The sequence below is a fragment of the Rattus norvegicus genome, chromosome 3, assembly GCF_036323735.1.
Source record: "Rattus norvegicus strain BN/NHsdMcwi chromosome 3, GRCr8, whole genome shotgun sequence".
In the NCBI taxonomy this organism is placed as follows: Eukaryota; Metazoa; Chordata; class Mammalia; order Rodentia; family Muridae; genus Rattus; species Rattus norvegicus.
Window position 1 is genome coordinate 122,988,025 of NC_086021.1, and position 18,195 is coordinate 123,006,219.

Here is an 18,195-nt window from a genome sequence, read left to right on the forward strand (position 1 = left end):
GCCCGTGAGGCACTGTGGTGTTTTAGAACTGTAGTGTTCTGATATTTTAACGATTATGATCCATCTGTTATCCAGATGCAGGTCATTGTAGTTGTCTTCCCTGAGCTCACTGATGTCATTCTTTGGCACCATCTACCTATGGGCCACACCCACTCAGGCCCACTATGTCTAGCTTAACATCTGTAAGCTTCCTCCCTGACGTCTAGCAGACTCCAGCAGGAAGGGAAATCACAGAGAGTTTAGATGACTTAAAAGTAAGTCTAGAACCTCAGATAACTGGAACTGAGTGTATTTTACTAGACTCACTTCCAGTCACAAATACCAATGCTGAATATGGCAGATAACTGTTTCCAATTGCATGGATGTACAGAAATACCTAAATATTGAACTTGAGGGGTCCCACCTACTCCATTCTGCTCCTGGATATTCAGTGATTTGATGGAAATGTATTGGTTGTGTGAGTTTTCTTGAAGGAGTGTGAACAAATTACCTGTTGGAATTTGTGTTGGTCAAAACAATTAGATGCTCCTTTACTTTTTCCCTCACATCCTGCCAGGTACAATACATCAATCCCATCTTCCATTTTTCTACTTTGTCTTTTCTCATTGCAATGCCTCTCTGCTGTGAGCAGGTTCTTTCTAGGTAAACAGCTCAGACTCAGTTGCATGTTTTATAGCCCAAAGCAAGGAACAGACAACAGCTTGTCTGCTTGCAATCCGGATTCATCCATGCTACTTTCAGAAATTGCAATGTATTTTTAAGTTCACTGGCCATTTGGGGAGCATCCTCATAGTCCCTCTTCATCAAAGAAGTATGTCACAACTCACCGTAGATTCTGGTAGTCCCCATTTGAGCGCCAGTTCTGTAGTGTGACATTGCTTGGTGAGACTTAACCATTGATCACACAAGATAGGTCATCAATGAAACACCAAAGAAAGGGTTCTACCCCACTCTCATGCTTGAACCAGTGAGCCAGTAAGTTTATTGGAGTTATTTATAGGCACGTGTGACTCAGAGGCAGCTGTATCACAGAAAAGTACCCCCCACTATAATCAAGAAGTTCTGTGTCGGAGCTCACTATGAAACATACAGTTAGTTCCCCTGAAGGAAGGCTCCTCCCCCAGGAAGTTTCCACTGTCTTTATAAGCTGTGGGAGTGGTTTTGTGGATCTTGTACCTTGGTGAACCTTCTAAGTTTTGTTAGCTTTGTGAGTCTTAGGAGACTATCTTGTACCTTGGTGAACCTTCTAAGTTTTGTTAGCTTTGTGAGTCTTAGGAGACTATCTTCTTCTTAGAAGATGGAGTGCGTCAATTCAGAGGAAGTAGGTACCCGACAGTACCCTGAGAAGATAAGTAAGCTTAGACAAATCCTTACAATAATTTCAGTTCTGTTTGGAGTATTTCCTCATCAAAGACAAAAACTTGTTAGTTTAGTTTATGCATTCTAAATGTTCTAATGTAGCAACAACCTAACACATGTTTATTTGTTGTTGAAACATGAACAATCTAGATCATGTATGAAATATTGTGTGGAATTATTATTCTTTTACTTTATAAATACTTCCTCTGGGATTTAATTAGTTGCAAAGTTTTGTGCTGGGCGAATTCAGATAGATGATCATTTTACAAGCAGTATGGGAAAATACCAGCATATAAACAGATTGCTAATCCAACCATATTTTTTCTTGCTTATGTGTCTGTTCCTTGAATGCTGTTGTAGAAATTGTAAATGTTTGCCTCATTCTTGAATAGGCAGAAATAATTTCTCTTTCTCCCTATCTGTCTGTCTATATCTATCTACCTGTCTGTCTGTCTGTCTCCTCCCCCTCTCTACTTCTAATCTAGACTGGTTTTACAAAACAGCCCTTCTTATTGTTTATTATTTAACTATTATTTATACTTTAGAGCTCATGACTTCCCTTTAAACATTTTCTTCTGTTGCACTATTTCCATACATTATATTTTCTCTGAACTCTACCTCACGAATAGAAAAGAAAACTAAGTACAGTTTTTTTTTCTAGCCTTAATTCTGTCTTGAGTTTCCTTTTCTTGTAGCTATTAGCTATGTGGCTGAGCAGTTTCAGTGACATAGGACTTAGCAAGGCCCCTAGTACTGGGAGTGTGATGGAAGGGTGGTCTTGATGATTGGAAATATACATTTACTCCTACAGATTTATCCTGCCTTGAAAACTTACCTGTTTCATATTATCCAAATAAGTATTTGAAATAAGGTACTTCAAAGATGAATAAATAATTTTAATTTCATTAAGAAGTGATAGTTATTCCACAAGTTAGCTAGTGAGCTGAGTGTTATTGTAAGGACACACCAGTTGAGGTCCAGCTTTTCTAGAGCCCTGGTCCCCATTCTAGGGGGAGCGTGGGTGTGTCTAGTGTACCCAACTTAACAGGCATACACTTAGTATCTTCCCAGTGGAAGTAAATGTGCTTGGGGTGTCTTTTTAAAGTATAATGAGTTTTTAAAAAGCTTATTTGTGTTTTAATTACTTTCTATATGAGTATGTGTGTAGGTGTGTACACATGAGTGCGCCACCCACAGAGGACAAAGGCTTCAGATCACCTGGAGTTGGGATTACAGGTGGTTATGTGCTGCTCTGTGTGGGTGCTAGAGATCAAACTTGGGTTCTTTGCAAGAATAGTATATGTTCTTTACTATTGAGCACGTGCTCTCTCCTATTCTTTTTTGTACTAAAAGCCAACAGGGGCATTCATATACTATTTTTATACTAAAAACTGCTAACTAAATTTTAGAGGCTAAAAATACAACTCTGCTGCCTCCTAAATTGTTTTTCTTAATGAAGAGGTGTCAGACAGAATTCTGTATATTCCTCAGCTCACTTTCCCCAGAATTCCTCTCGGATTTCCAGAATGGCTGCTTTGACTTCCCATGTGGATTCTCTTGCCATTGAGATCACCAGACTCTTAAGTGATTATTGTGTAAAACACTGTGAAGGATTTTTTAAAAATGCCTTTTAAAAGTTGACTTAAGTGTGAAAGCTTACAGGAACTTCTATTACAGATTTCAGTGCCTATCAGCAGTTCTTTTCACAGGCCGCTCAGTTAGTCACCTCTGAGCAGTTGGCATTCAAGATCTCGAAAGTATCGGGAACTGTCTGTCACCCGTATCTAAGTTCAAGCACACAGAGAAGACTCTACTTAAAATTGACCAGGAAGCTTTGTGCTCCTCGCAAAGCCTCCAAGTGATTCGTGAGGCCAGGCTTTGCAATAGTGTATCATCTCTCCATCTTTTTTTTTATTTTGAGAGGAGCTGTTGGTTAGCTTTTAGGAGACCTTTGGGCAGAGAGCAGCGGAGTATAGTGAAGAAATGGTGACAGCTATGAGAGAGTAAGACCGTGTGCACATCTAGCAAAAATACAAAAGAACTCATCCCGGAGACAGAGGAGAAGCCCTTCGTCAGTGCGGGCTGGCACGTCTCCAGGTCAAGGGAACTTTCATTAGTGCCTGGAGCAGCCACTGTTGGGTACAAACTCTTGTTATGTTTGCCTTACCCTGTTAGTAGACACTAACAATTTCTGAGTGACACCTGAGAGGCACTTACTTCAGCCCTGCCGCACTCCTTCCCCCCACGTTTACACAAACCAGCACGTTTTACACGGGTGCATCTCGAGCATCTGTACATTGCTCTCCAGGACTCCAAGAGGGTCTGATGTATAAATCCAAAAAGGCTTAGTGAAGGATGTCCCTTGCCCAAAGAAATTAGGGTCTTTGTTTCTAGAAGTTCATCTGTTTCTGTTTCCTTCACTACCTTGAAACACGCGCGCGCTGCACCAGGGCAGTGATCTAAGGGTGACAAACAATTGGGATTATGACTTCAGGAGAGTAGCAAGCAGCAGCAGGTGAGGCAGGGTGCTTAGGTGGTTTACACGCAGACGTTAGCAGGGATAAGAGACTAGAAAGAAAATGTGATTACGTAGGCTATAGGGAACAGAGGGGCTTAGATACTTTTTCATAAGGAATCACCCACTTAAATGCCTATCTATCAGAAAAATTAAAAAAAAAGATAGGTTTTTGAAGTGGCAGTGATGTTCTTTTAGGGGCATAGGTAATTGGGGTTCCAACCCCTCCTGGAGACACTGAAATGAAAGAGAGTGTTCTCAAATATGCTTGTGTATACTTCCCTCTAGAACCAAGAGAGGGGAACCATAGACAAGTCCCTGCTGTTTGGACACACACACACACACACACACACACACACACACACACACACACACACACTGTCTGAAACACCAAAGAATGGTAATGCTGTTACCACTTGGTCCAAGCCCACAGCCTTCCCTCGCCGATAGATACCATGGTTAGATAGCATGCCTGTGGTCTTCTGCATTCCTGACCACTAACAATTTCTGGAAACTAGTTCGGTTGTTAGTGTCAGAAATCCAAAGGAACTGTTGCACTTACACACACAAAGAACTAATTGGATTTAATACAGACCTGGTGACTGCCAAGGAGAGCACTTTGCTTCAGGTCTGCCTAGAGTTCAGAAGACAAGTCTGTGTCACCCATACTTCCTGTGTCCTTGGCATCTGTACTTTCCAGTGCTGTGCTCATTCTCAAGAAGCAAAGGTGGCCACTGACAGGTGCGAATTCGTTTATTTCTTAGCATTGTAATCCCAGAAAAAAAGTTGTCCTGTCACCTTCAAAAAAAAAAAATCACAGAAAGGGCTCTGATGTCAGCTGCTCTGGTCCAGTGTCCTCAGAGCTGATTGCTTGGGGGACAAGTCACTGACTATCTAGCAAAGTCATAGTGTGGGGTAGCAATGCCAGGCAGGAGAGCTGCAGGGAATCCGAACAAAACATTCTCCCTCCCACCCCCCTCTCTCTCTGCAGTGAGTTAACTGCAGTTTCCATTGGTACTACTACTACTGCGTTGGCTCTGTGGTCCATCTGTATTCCCAGATTTGTACATGTAGGGATATATGGGTTTCAGTGTGGGCTCTTTATTATGTCTTATAACTGTGAATATGCCTCTTCTATGGATACCAATTCAGGGAGAAAGAACAGGGAGAGGTAGGCTAACATTTAACCACTCATCAGAATTTTGAGGTTGGCATAGGTTCTATGTTTTTGCAGGAGAAACCGTCTGAGTCTATGTATTACAACCTAGTACCCTCCTAGTAGCCTGTGAGAGCTCGTCTCGTTTGTCTGCTCTGGAGGTTTGAGTAACAATGGCCCCATTGCCTTGTGTGTTTGAAAGCTTGGCCCATAATGAGAGGTACTTTAGGAGGTGTAGCCTTGCTGGAAGGAGTATGTCACTGTGGTTGGGGCATTGAAGTCTCAGGTGGGTAAGCCAGGCCCAGTACGTCTCGATCTTCTCATGTTGCTGATCTAGATGTAGATCTCTCAGCTCCTCCCACACCATGTCTGCTTGCATGGTGCCATGCTTCCCACCCTGATGATAATGGACTGAACCTCTGAACTGTAAGCCAGCCCCTGTTAAATGTTTTTCTTTATAAAACTTACTATGGTTAAGGTTAAGACATTTACCATGCTAATTTGTCTTTTCCTTTGAAGCACAAAGCCAAGATAGTGTTCGGTTATTTGCTTTGTTGTTGACGTTTGTGTCCTCCGTCTCCACAGCACAGCCAGGACGGCCTACCTAGCTGCTCTTCACGCCACCCCCGCTTCTTGACCTCCTATTTGTTTCCTATCTTCAGTTTCCCCAAGTATTGTCCCCTCAAGACATAAGTAGAGGATAAGGTCAGAGCAGTCATTTGCAGTCCTTTATTAGCGACTTTGATTAGAGACTTTCGGGAAGAGGTTGAAATGAATAGTTCTAATGAAATTTGGGCATCGTTTCTGTGTCTGTAGTCTTGCCATTCAGTATTTGTGGTCTGTGCACCTTACCCCATTTGCATATCATAATGGCAGCTGTTACTGAAGCCCTACTGGTGCCTTCAGCAGAAAAGACTGTTAGAATTGTTCTCAGGGAACATGCAGAGAAGAAAGGTCACAGATCTAAGTATTGAATTAAGAATGTTTTAGAAAATATGATGTATGCACATGACATGCTAGCATAGAAGAGATAAACTACAGTTTTAAATTGCTTCGATGCATTTGCTTTGGGCCCTGTCTGCATTGAGAAATGATGTGCAATGTTTTAAGTGAGTATCTTTTAATCATTTGTTTATTTTATTTAGTAGCTTCTATCCGTTGAGAAATTCATGGGTCACTTCAGAGTGTCACTTCTCATTTTCAGGTGTTGCAAACTGGAATCTTGTACAATTTCTTTGGAAATGATGTATATCTTAAATGTAAAGATTGTAATAAAACAGTACAGATTAAGGAAAACATTTTCTCAATAGTCTTAAATATGATTCCTAAGTGTATCTTAAGTAGTTTTAGATGAGATGTGTCTTATCCTCTGACTAAAACTCAGCCCTTTATTTTAAACAAAGGAATTGTGTAATTAGTAGCTAATTGCTTTGGATATTTTGGGTATTTCAAGGAGATAATTCAAAGGCCATCGAAATTAAATGCTCACAATGTTCTTTCTGCATGTGTAATCCCCCCTTTAAAATATCACCTAAGGACAGGCCTGACAATGTAAAAATAAACAGAGACCTGTGTTGTTTTTGTATAGTTGAAATAATAGTATTTAAAGATAGTTTTTCAAATCTCTTTCTTCTGTGGACACAGTTTTGCTAAGTTTTGAGTTGTAAGGGCAGGAGAACCGCTGAAGCTCGACTCTTCTGAATGGTATCTGGCATGTGGCCACCTACCGATCAGAAGGGAAAGGAGAATCCCTGGCTCTTCCTAAGTATCACACATCTTCCAGCTTAGTGATTGACACAATTAAGAATTATAGAGTAATGTAGGGTCTGTGACGACAAAATGGGACTGCGTTGACATGGACTTTCATCTACTGTCGTTTCTATTTCAGAAGCCCCAGTCTTGGTGGACAACTTAACCTCTCTGAGCTTCTGTTAGGATGAGTACGTTAGAGTGTGAGTGGAGTCGTCTCTGAGCTTCTGTTAGGATGAGAACGTTAAAGTGTGAGTGGAGTCGTCTCTGAGCTTCTGTTAGGATGAGTACGTTAGAGTGTGAGTGGAGTCGTCTCTGAGCTTCTGTTAGGATGAGAACGTTAGAGTGTGAGTGGAGTCGTCTCTGAGCTTCTGTTAGGATGAGTACGTTAGAGTGTGAGTGGAGTCGTCTCTGACAGTTTACTAGCAAACACATACTGTTTTGTGAGGTACCTGTTGCCTATAATTCTTCATTTGGTGGATGTGAAGGCTAACACGTGTGCTTTTAAGTGATAATATTCTTGTATTTGTTTTGATGACGAAACCTTAGACCATGAGATTAGTGTATAAATTTATATATGCACCTTGATGCAGAAGAGTCTTTCTTCCTGTCTTGTCTGCTGTGTTCACAGACTAAGGTCAGGAGAAATGATGGGGCGAGTATACTAAAAGCACCATTTCAGATTGTTGCCCTCATGATTTTCTCTTCTCTTAACTAATATTATTTCTCCTCTCTCTCTCTCTCTCTCTCTCTCTCTCTCTCTCTCTCTCTCTCTCTCTCTCTCTGAAGAGATAGTATATATTTAGAACATCTAGTTTCAGCTAGGGAGAGTCAAGAATCCCAAATAACTAGTTAACTAGAGTATGTGTAAAGTATAAGAATCTGTATGAAATCCATGGTTCTTGGAGAAAATGTAGATTGTGCATCTGTCTATAGCAGAAACTCTGCACAGATCAATAGTCAGATAAGAGTAGGAGTGTGATCATGGCTACCCAATAATAGCACAGTCCTCTGTACAGAATGGGTTTCTGGAGGATTTTGCCCAAATCTAAAGACCAGATAAGGGAGGCGTTACATAAACCAGTACTGATGGAAGAAAAATTGTTAAAGAAAGGGTCCCTTCTGCAGTGAGTTGAGGTTCAGACATTTGGAATAACCACAGGAATTTCAAAGAAATCTTAAACTTTGGGCCAACTTCACTGCTTTGTCTATGCTTATGGAGTTAAATAAATTTAAAAAAATCATTTAGGTAGAATTTACAGAAAACATAGTGTTTAAAATGCATGTTTAATTAATTTATTTGTTTTTTTTCTGTGCATCAAATACATGTGGAGAGTATTCGGGTGGTGAGGGAGACACCAAAGAGTCAGGTTCTCAGAGCAACAGCATCCATGTGTCCAAGCCTGTAGCTATCTCTGCAAAGGAGCCAGGAGCCAACACGGAGAGGGTAGAAAGAACTAAGGGCAGAACAAAGCGCACAGCTTCAGACTCTGGCATTTCGAATGGAGCATACCCGAGGGTTTAGAAAGTGTTCTATTGTCAGGAACCCATTTGAAATCCAAGGGCCAAGAAAGAAGCATAATGGAAAAGGCAGGAATCTGGATCAGATAGACAGGCTGGCCCATGGTGCCCAGCACAATGAACTGCCTGCTCTAAGTGCTTCTGCCTACACTTGCACTACTCTCTGAACATCATCAAGTTATTCCCTCCCTTCCTAAGAAAAGATAAGCAGGTTGGCGGACCCCTGCATGGGGGCATGAAATGGAGGTGTTAAGGCACTGACTGCTTTGTAAGTAAAAGCAAGGGCATTTCAGATGTTTTGAATAACCTCTTATAAGAAACACTGGCAAGGACTCCGATATCAAGATGCTATCTATGCTGGCACGGTTACTATAGGATCAACTTCATAGATACTGAGAACATGGTAGGACGTGAAGAAAAGAGAGGGGAGAGAAAGCAGACAGACTTGCTGACTGAGACTTTGTCCCCTGCTACTTTGGAATTCTCTACAAAAGATGGAACATTCCCTCGCTTCATCTAGTGGCTAGACTTGGGGTTTGGGATTTACATTACATTAGAGAAACAATGGTGTTGCAGTCGCATACATGATTTTGCAGCATGCAATGTGTAGTGTGCTTTAGTTTTTAAAGAATTCTGACTATGCTTGCAGATTGCTTGGTGACCTTTGAAGTTTTGTTTTGAGCTGTTGTCAGACGCATATCATTGTTTTAACATCTACATAGGCTGATGAAGCTAAGATAGTTTTAATGAAATATTATCTATCTTTTTTTAAATGTCAACCAGCTTTTAAAACTATCCATCATGTGTCTAAACCATCACTCAAAACACTAGAGTTGATCTGAATAAATACCTCTTCCATTAGTTTTTCTGGTCAGAGTACAGTTAAAGGGTAGAAATATTCTGTTCTATTTTTGTAGCCCAATTTCAAAATTCTTTTGTTTTAAAATTAACCTTAGTTTGATTTATATTTCATTATTTCAACAGCTTGATTTTTTTTTTTATTTCAAAGAGGGAGAATGGTTCTGACTGCTCACATCAAGCCTTCTAAATCTGAGTAAAAGTACCTACTTCTAACAGCATTCCAGTTAGATATCTACTTTAATGTGTGTCTTCTCATTAAAAGCTTATTTATGTTTAAAATGCTGACCTTTCAGGATGTGCACAAGAATGCTCTAAAACAGAGCTTCTCAAAGCTGGCCATGAAACCACTGTCTTGGGCTGACAAATGGATTGGAAATAAGCCACCCAACACTGGGAATGGGCCATTAATTTTAATCAAAGTTGATGCAGGAAGGCCAATGGGATGCATGACAATGTCAACAGCCCAGTAGGTGTTAAGAGACCACTCGGCCTTCCTTGTTACTTGGTTGGGCCATTAGTTGAGGTTGGGTGAAGATAGAAAGCCATGCCTGGAATTGAATGACCAGGTCACTCCAAAATCTAATGGAGAATTCTCTGTTTCAGAAATAATGTCGTAATGCCATTAGAAGTCAAGGACATCATTTAGAAAATACTAGGAGGGTGGTGATTTTGTTTTTGTTTTTTTTCCCCAAGCACCTTGCTAGGATCATTGGTATTTACAGAAGAAATTGAAAAGACAAGGAAAATATCTTCAAGCCTGTTTGCTTTTCGGATGTACAGACTTCAGGCCATCAAACCCCCAGTTGGAGAAACAGTTGTAGACCTAAGAGATTAAACAAGAAACCAGCTGTGGAAATCTCACTTTCCCTCCTTTCCTTGTGTATGGGAGTAGCTTCATTAATTGAAACCAGAGTTTCTTGATTGCTTTAACAGAAGCATTTATTTCCTGGTTGCAAAGGCTACCATGCTCCTGTCTTACTGTAAACTGTCAATATTGACTCCTTGCAATGGTGACTTCCATTATTGTGGGTCCCTTTACTTTCCATCAGTAAGTATATTTATTTTGAGAATTTTCAATTACCCCCCCCCCAAAAGGTAGCTCATGACAGCTTGGATTAATGATGTTTATAATAAAGACATAAAAATGCAAAAAGGACAAAGAAGCATTCTTGTATCTCTGGTTCAGGTTTGGGAAGAAAATTCATTTATTCTGACACGGCATTGCCCGCGTAAGAAAGACACGTGTGGCTGCATTAGTAATTTTTACACACATTTAAGAAGGAAAAGCAATTATATTGCTGTGGTTTTAATGGAGTGCCTCGGTAACGGGTAGTGTCTGTACTTCCTGCAGACGAAGATCAGCTGCGTGCAAAGGGCTACGACAAAACACCAGACTTCATCTTACAGGTGCCAGTTGGTAAGTCCTTGAGCTTGGACATGCATCTCTGTATAGAAGGGGATTGGTTTCTTTGCATGTTATTATTAGCAAATATTTTCAGAGTAGACGATCTTTTTAATATTGTGTTGAAATGGGTATACTCATTGGAAAAGTCTTGCCGTTGGCTTAGAAGAAGCCTGTGCCTCAGAACTTCTCCATATACTTTAGGAAGGAGTATGCCTTCTGAAGGCATTTTTTAAGATGCCATTCTCAACTCATTTCTCTATAAATTTTGAATTTTTAAAAACACAGCTTTGTCAGACAGCCTGACACACTTTGGTCTTGATGTGTCACTTTTTGATCGTGAGCACTAAGAAAGGGAGTTTTGAAGAATGGGGTGAGGGGAACAAGATGAGACTGTGGCCCCAGCATGCCTGGCGATGAACCCACACAGACGTGTTTTTTTATAAATTACGCCCACTGTGAGTGGCAGAGGCTAAGTCCCTGCTCATTTCTGTGAAGCACAGAGAGACCAGTGCATAGTTGAGGATTTTCAATCTTGCCTTCACCATGTATTAGTAATGCTTTGTCCCTTAGCTGTGGAAGGACACATAATTCACTGGATTGAAAGCAAAGCCTCATTTGGTGATGAATGTAGCCACCACGCCTACCTGCATGGCCAATTCTGGAGCTACTGGAATAGGTAAGGCCCCATTATTTTTCTCTTAAGATAAACGATACTCTGCTGAAGTCTCATTAGAAAAAAAATATTTTGTTTAGCTGGTAAAAATGCTAGGAGCCTTTTTTCCCTAGTAAATACAAACTCTGATTAATGTATTCATTTCAGATAATTTAAACTTCTCTGCTTAAATGATGTTGCTTCATTTTTTTTTTAAACTTAAAAATCTGTGCTTAAGGTCAAAACAAGTATAGTCTATTTCCTGCTTTACAGTGATTACATTAGTGTCACTTAAAATACAGATAACAAGCTGTGGTGCATAATATGGTATAGACCGCATTTTATCCTTTTGATGTGGAATTTATGCATCCTTTTAGACCATAAAAATTAATTTATTCCCAGTTACCTGAAGACAGTATCCAAACCACATGAAAAATGAAAAAGATTTACATTACAACAGTACCAAACCGTTTATATACGGATTTCTATGACCATCCTGAGGAGAGGGAAGTTTCCACAATTAAAGCGGTTCAGGTTGGGGCAGATATGCCAAATACTTACCCTGTGCCTGGACCTGAAAGTTATTTCAGTTAATTCTTACAAAGAGGATACGTGTGTGTGTGTGTGTGTGTGTGTGTGTGTGTGTGTGTGTGTGTGAGTGATGGAGGGTGCGCGTGTGTGCACACATGTCTATAGTATATGGGTTCATGTGTCTGTGTGCAGGTGTATATACATATGTGTTAGTGTGGGTGTGCATTAGATGATCTTCCACAATAACTCACCATTTTCCCACTTTATTTATTGAGGCAGGTCTCTCAATGAAACTAGAGTTCACTGACTGCAGCTCCTCCTGGGGAGTCTCATTTCTGCCTTCCAATTGCTAAGATACAGGCAGCAATGATGCCTGTGTAGACCCCGGTGCTGGGGATTGGGCTTCCGGTCCCCATACTTGTGTAGCAACAGTTTCTCAACCAAGGCCTCTCCCCAGCCCAGCAAGTTACTTTTGTCCCCATTGTATAAATAAAATAAGTAAATAGATACTCAAAGCAAGGAAATAGTATGTCATCCTGCTAGTCATCACAGGCCTGTGTTTACCCCGCCTCCCCCGTCCTGTCCATCTCTAACTCGAAATCTTGTCATCTGCAATGCAACTGTTGAATTGTTGAATTGTCCCCTCATCCCTTCTGTCTCTAACACAAAGTCTTGTCATCTGCAGTGCAACTGTTGAATCTTAGATTTTTTTTTTATGATTGTAATTTTCTTTGATTTTTTTTTTTTATGTTTGCATTCCTGTTCTCACACTAGGTGTTTTCTCCATGAAAACAAGAAATGGGTTGGGGATAACCTTTCTAGATTAGCTGTGCTCTTCTGCCATTGGCCATCAGTAAGAATACAGTAATGCGATGACACATGCCCAGATCATTAAGGAAGGAGGTGGTAGCATCTGCAGGCAGCAGTGTGGGCTGTGGGTGGGAGGCTATCGAATTTGGCATTATAGTGTTACTCAGCTTTACAAAAGGCCAGCAGATCTCGCCCGTGGCAGCTGTGCTAAACTACGCCTACTCTTTGCCATGGTAACAGTGATCATGACAAAATGCTGAATGTAATGCCCTTCTTGATTTTCTTGTGTAATTGTGCGTAGCATCCAAGCTTTACTTTACAGGGATGGAGGAGGAAAGTGCACAATGTTTTAGAAATCAATGCTGCTTCAGCGTTTCCTGGGTTTTATTCAGCCATTATTCAAATTAGCAGTAATGTGGCAAATTGAATTTTAGATTTTTAGCGATTTTCTGATGAGTTTGAAATAGTAAAGAAAGCACCATTTTTGAGAGTCTAGGGAAAGGACAGGAAAATCAAACTGCCTAAGTTTAGGTGACTAAAGGGTTAAAAACAATTGATCCTGTGAATCACTGCACCATTCAGACTGACTACCCCTTTTTGGTCACATCTTTTCTGAAGTACAAATAAAAGCTCAATTTCAAATAAGAAAGCTAAATTAAAAATGCCAAAATCATGTCTTCATCCTGAAACAACCCAAGTACTGAGCACCTACTGTGCACCTCACACACACCGATCAGAGGCACATCCGATGATCTACACTACTGAGCACCTACTGTGCACCTCACACACACCGATCAGAGGCACATCCGATGATCTACACTGCTGAGCACCTACTGTGCACCTCACACACACCGATCAGAGGCACATCCGATGATCTACACTGCTGAGCACCTACTGTGCACCTCACACACACCGATCAGAGGCACATCCGATGATATAGTCACCTCCCTGGGAGATTACAGACATGGCTGAAGAGACGATGAGGGGTCAATAGTTGAATACGGTTTCTTTCCAGCTGAATTGGATTTTATTTTGTTTTTGTTTTGTTTGTGTGTGTGTGTGTGTGTGTGTGTGTGAGTGTGTGTGTACAATATTTATATTTTATATATATATATAAAAACCTTGGCTGGCCTAGGACTCATCATATAGGCCTCAAACTCACAGAGATTCACTTGACTCTGCTGCCAGAGTTCTGAGATTTATGGTGCATATCACCATGCCCAGATCCTTATGTGCTTTTTTTATATATACATTATTTTGCTGCATTTTTTCATTCTAGTTTCATTTTACATAGAGTATCATTATTTATATACCTAAGGATATTCTTTGAATTTACATTGGCTAAGCAGGCACAGTTTACATAGAGCATGTTGTATGACTGAACATGTTAGCCTTTGTTTTAAGTATTCCAGATCACTCATGGAACATATACTGTATGTGTTGTCACCAATGCTACCAAATGTCTTCAGGAAACCAAAGAGATGCAGACAGTGCCAAAGTTCAACGTAGAACATTGAGACATCACAGTACGAATAGTAAATGATAAGAATATAGCAGTCAGAACAGATGTGCCAGTGGCCTAGCATTTTGACCCAAGGCAATGTTAGCCATCCGAGAATGTGTGGGATCCTGATTTTTTTTTCTTATTCTGTGAACATGGCACACAGAACAGGTGATGAAGTTCTCCGCAATAGTAGACATTCAAAGTAGCTTTTTAAAGAGACTTGCATTTGGACTAAACCCGGGGGTGGGGAGAATGTCTCTAATTGACAAGAAACCCCATATGTATCTAATTGTTGCACAGCTTTTCATAGATTTTCCTGTAAGGGCATTCAAGTCATATTTTAAGACAGTTTTTATAACCTCATTTTTTTCCACACCAGTAATTGCTGAACTACTAGTTTTTAGGTTGACATTTTCATAAGAACTTTCTTTCTTAAAACATTTTTTTTTATTCAGCCTTCAACAGTTTTGTGAGTTGGTCATTACTCCACAATTATTAAAACCTTTGATTTTCTTGTCTTCCATGATGTCTTTTCTTTTTGTGTTTCTCCCTCCATGCCAGCAGCTTCCTTGGTCTTTTTTACTGGTTCTTCTTCCTGGCCTCTGGGTAGAGGGGCTTGCCCCTCTTGTCTACATCCACTGATGGTTAGTCCCTCAGATATGTCACTAGGTCCTTGGTATTATAATGCCTCTCTGTTGGTTTCTGCTGATGTTGACTCCCAGATCTAACATTGGCTGGGATGGATTTCTACCTGTCCTTCGGGTATCTTCTAAGTCACTCAGATTTAACATTCATAAAGCTAATTTTCTTTTTTGTCCCTTCAAGTTTGTTATTTTTCCATCCTTCCTCAGTTCAATTAATTGTGCCACAATGTGCTCTCAGTTCAGAAATCTAAGTTTTACCACAGATCCATTAGCTCCATTTTTACCGTGTCTCAAACTGTGTATTTATTACCATTTCGCCTGCTGTTTGTTTCCTAGGCACCCCTTAACATCTCTTGGGCAATTACTTTGGCTTTCAAACCTGATTTCCTCAGGCCCAATCTTACAGCCCTGTGGGCAGCTTTTTGTATCCCAGTCTTAGAAAACATAAATTATATTGTGTTACCCCCCTTCCCCCTTTGTCTGCTCAAAACATTTCTGTACCTTGCTGTCACATCTGAAATAAAATCCCAACTCTGCTCTGGTACTCAGGGCCCTCAGCAGGATCTGTCCTCCCTCCCAACCCAGTTGAGATACATACTCCTCTGCCCTAATAACCCATCTTAATTTTACAATTCCTATCACATGTGTTCCCTTGGTGTTCCTTGAATCCATATTTGTAGTTCATAATTTTTCCTCTGCCTCGTCCTCTTGGGTGGACATTTCTTTGCTTGGAATCCCACTTAACTTCTTCATATGACATTCAGAGCTCAGCTCATTTCCCATTCTGGGAAGCACATCCTTGACCACCCAATCTCAGATATAAAATCCTCAGTCAGCTCTGTCTCCTCAGCAGGGCTTTAGCCTCATGTGAATGAGTGAATGAGTGAATGAGTGAGTGGGCGAGTAGGTGAGTGAATGACTAGAAAGTGATGAAGATCTGCTCTAGAAAACTCTTGAAAAACACATTTCCTGTTATATTACCATTTTGAAAGGTCTCTCTCATTGCTTTCGTATAAAACTTTGGTAATTTGTCTTGCCTTAATTCACCTTTAGAAGATTTAAACTCCTCGATGCAGTCACTTTTCCAAAAGAACATACACTGTCTGAAGAACACGTACTGCTTTTCCCGCCCCCATTTTGCTATGAGCCTTGACTATCTCCTCAACGTGCTTCCATTTCTGCCTTTATCAAGTCAGAAAGTGAGCCTCTGAGAAGCAGCATTTGTTCGATAATAAAACCACAAATTGTAGAGTGCTGCCAGGAGACATTCTTCATGAAGCCAACACTCAGAGGTCCTCTTTTCCTCTTTCTGTAGTCATGAAGTGAGCTCTTCGACACCATGGCTCACATGGTTAAGTCTACTTTAATATTCAGGTGGCAGATAGAAGAGAAAAGCAACTTTACAGTTGAAGGCCAGATTCTGTGCTTGATTCTAACATACTGCCCATCAAAGGAGCAGGAGAATTAAAGAACGTGACAAGGAGTGGCCTGCATGCTGTGGTGATCAGTGTCTAACAACTGCTGATCAAGCACATGGCACTCACACACAGGTTCAGGCCTTCTGCTGTTCTTGGCGACTTCAGGGACACTGTCGTCAGGAGCATCGATTTTAAAAGGACACTTTATATGTAAGCTTTGCAAAGACCATGGAAGGCGGCTGGCCGGACAGGATGAAGTTTTATGTGCTTGAGTTTAATCTTTCAATATAGTTGTCCTTGAAGTTACGGAAGGAATATCGGGCTTGAACTTAGGTTGTGCCGGTCTCATGCATGGCAACAGCTGGCCCATCTATGGAATTAATAATACTCTTCTTATGCTTTTATTTTAAAAATCAGTTATTTAATACCTGCAAAGCATTTTCCTATGTGTTAGCAGTATACGAATCCGCCTCTGTGTTTTTCTTGTGTATCACTTTCTGGTAGAATCTAAAGGTCCTCAGACAGTGTGAATCACCTTCTTTGACAGATAGACTCTTTAGCTAACTTCAGCCTTCAGCTTGGCTGACATCGCCTTTGAAAACCTTGTCGCTTTCACAGAGCCACCCCTGCTTGCATTCTACTGGTGATCCCACAGCACTTATCAAGCACTATGATTGGTGTTTGCTTGTCACCTCCTTCCAGTTAATGCTATCGAGCTGTTTTGCCTATCTTTAAATGCTCAGAAATTGGCAGAGTGCCTGTCACACAGTAGGCTATCAGTGGATAGGTATTCATTGCATGATTTGCAATGGGTATACTCATACTTAACGTGCCACCATAATTGAAATCAACTGTTAAGGATTATATAAGACATGGCGACATTAAACCATAATTGGTCCAACATTTTTTTCTTCAGAGTGCCATCCTCAGGACAGTGGGAAATGTCTCAGTTTTCTAAAACACTTTTATAGACTTTATAGATATATAAGCTTTCACAGCCCTGTTTTGGAGAAATATTAGAACGTTTTATATGATTTTTCAAGTGGACAGTGAAGAGTAACCACATGGCAAATGCGTTTTGTAAAGCCTCTCAGACGCAGATTTATGCATCTTTGTTTTGTTTGTCTTATTTTGTTTTGCTGAAACAGAATCTTACTCTGTAGCTAGGGCTGCCTTTGAGTTCATGGTAATCATGGTAATCCTCCTGCCTCACCTTCTTTTTTTTTTTTTCCTCTATCTTTACTACATTGGGTATTTCTTATTTACATTTTGAATGTTATTCCCTTTCTTGGTTTCCAGGCCAACATCCCCCTAACCCCCCCTTCCCTTCTCTATGGGTGTTCCCCTCCCCATCCTCCCCCCATTACCGCCCTCCCCTCAACAATCACGTTCCCTGGGGGTTCAGTCTTGGTAGGACCAAGGGCTTCCCCTTCCACTGGTGCTCTTACTAGGATATTCACTGCTACCTATGAGGTCAGAGTCCAGGGTCAGTCCATGTATAGTCTTTGGGTAGTGATGCTTCACCTTCTTGAGTGCTAGAATTGTAGATTTGTTTTTTTCCACCCAGTTTAACATTGATGACTTCCTTTCCTTTTCCAAAGTCTCAGACTTCTTCTCTGGTTTGAAATTTGACTGGAATGCCATGAAACCCTGTAGTGGAGAACAATTGGTAGTTCCTTAGAGAGGCAAGAAAATAGTCTATTGTGCATGAAGATTTGCAATGAGATATGTGTTAAGAATTCTCATGTTCTTGGACCTCCTGGGCTTCATAGGAATGTAGGTACAGGTGGCCCCACAACCCTGTCTTCTCCTTCCTCTTACTTCACCTAGTGTTGGTCATAACCCAACCTGTATAGCCAAGCCTGGTACATTCCTCCACAAACATTGCCCTCTGACAGAGTGGTGTGCAGTCCAGTGCTAGACCCTGGGAGGGGTATTTTGGCTCCCTAATAAACACATTTTGATGTCCTTACAACAAAGGACACTGCCTAGAAGAGGTTGGGAGACAGAGGTCAGGTTCCTTTGGCCCTGTAGAATCCTCATTGTGGGATCTGGATGTAGCCAGAATAG

The 18,195-nt window shown here is 40.9% G+C and overlaps 1 protein-coding gene across 5 annotated transcripts in view; it reads left to right on the forward strand.

Annotated features, from left to right (window-relative positions):
* The window catches only part of Cdin1 (CDAN1 interacting nuclease 1), a 205,346-nt gene that overhangs the window by 92,271 nt on the left and 94,880 nt on the right, over positions 1–18,195 (forward strand). For 2 of the 5 annotated variants that reach the window (NM_001399492.1, XM_039106478.2), the window contains 2 exons: positions 10,513–10,578; positions 11,137–11,242. The exons of 1 other annotated variant lie outside the window; for it this stretch is intronic. In NM_001399492.1, the coding sequence (NP_001386421.1) occupies positions 10,513–10,578; positions 11,137–11,242 (172 nt within the window). Of the gene's footprint in view, positions 1–9,854; positions 10,322–10,512; positions 10,579–11,118; positions 11,243–18,195 lie in introns of those variants that run through there. 2 more of the 5 variants (NM_001399491.1, XM_039106477.2) reach the window with 2 other exon arrangements.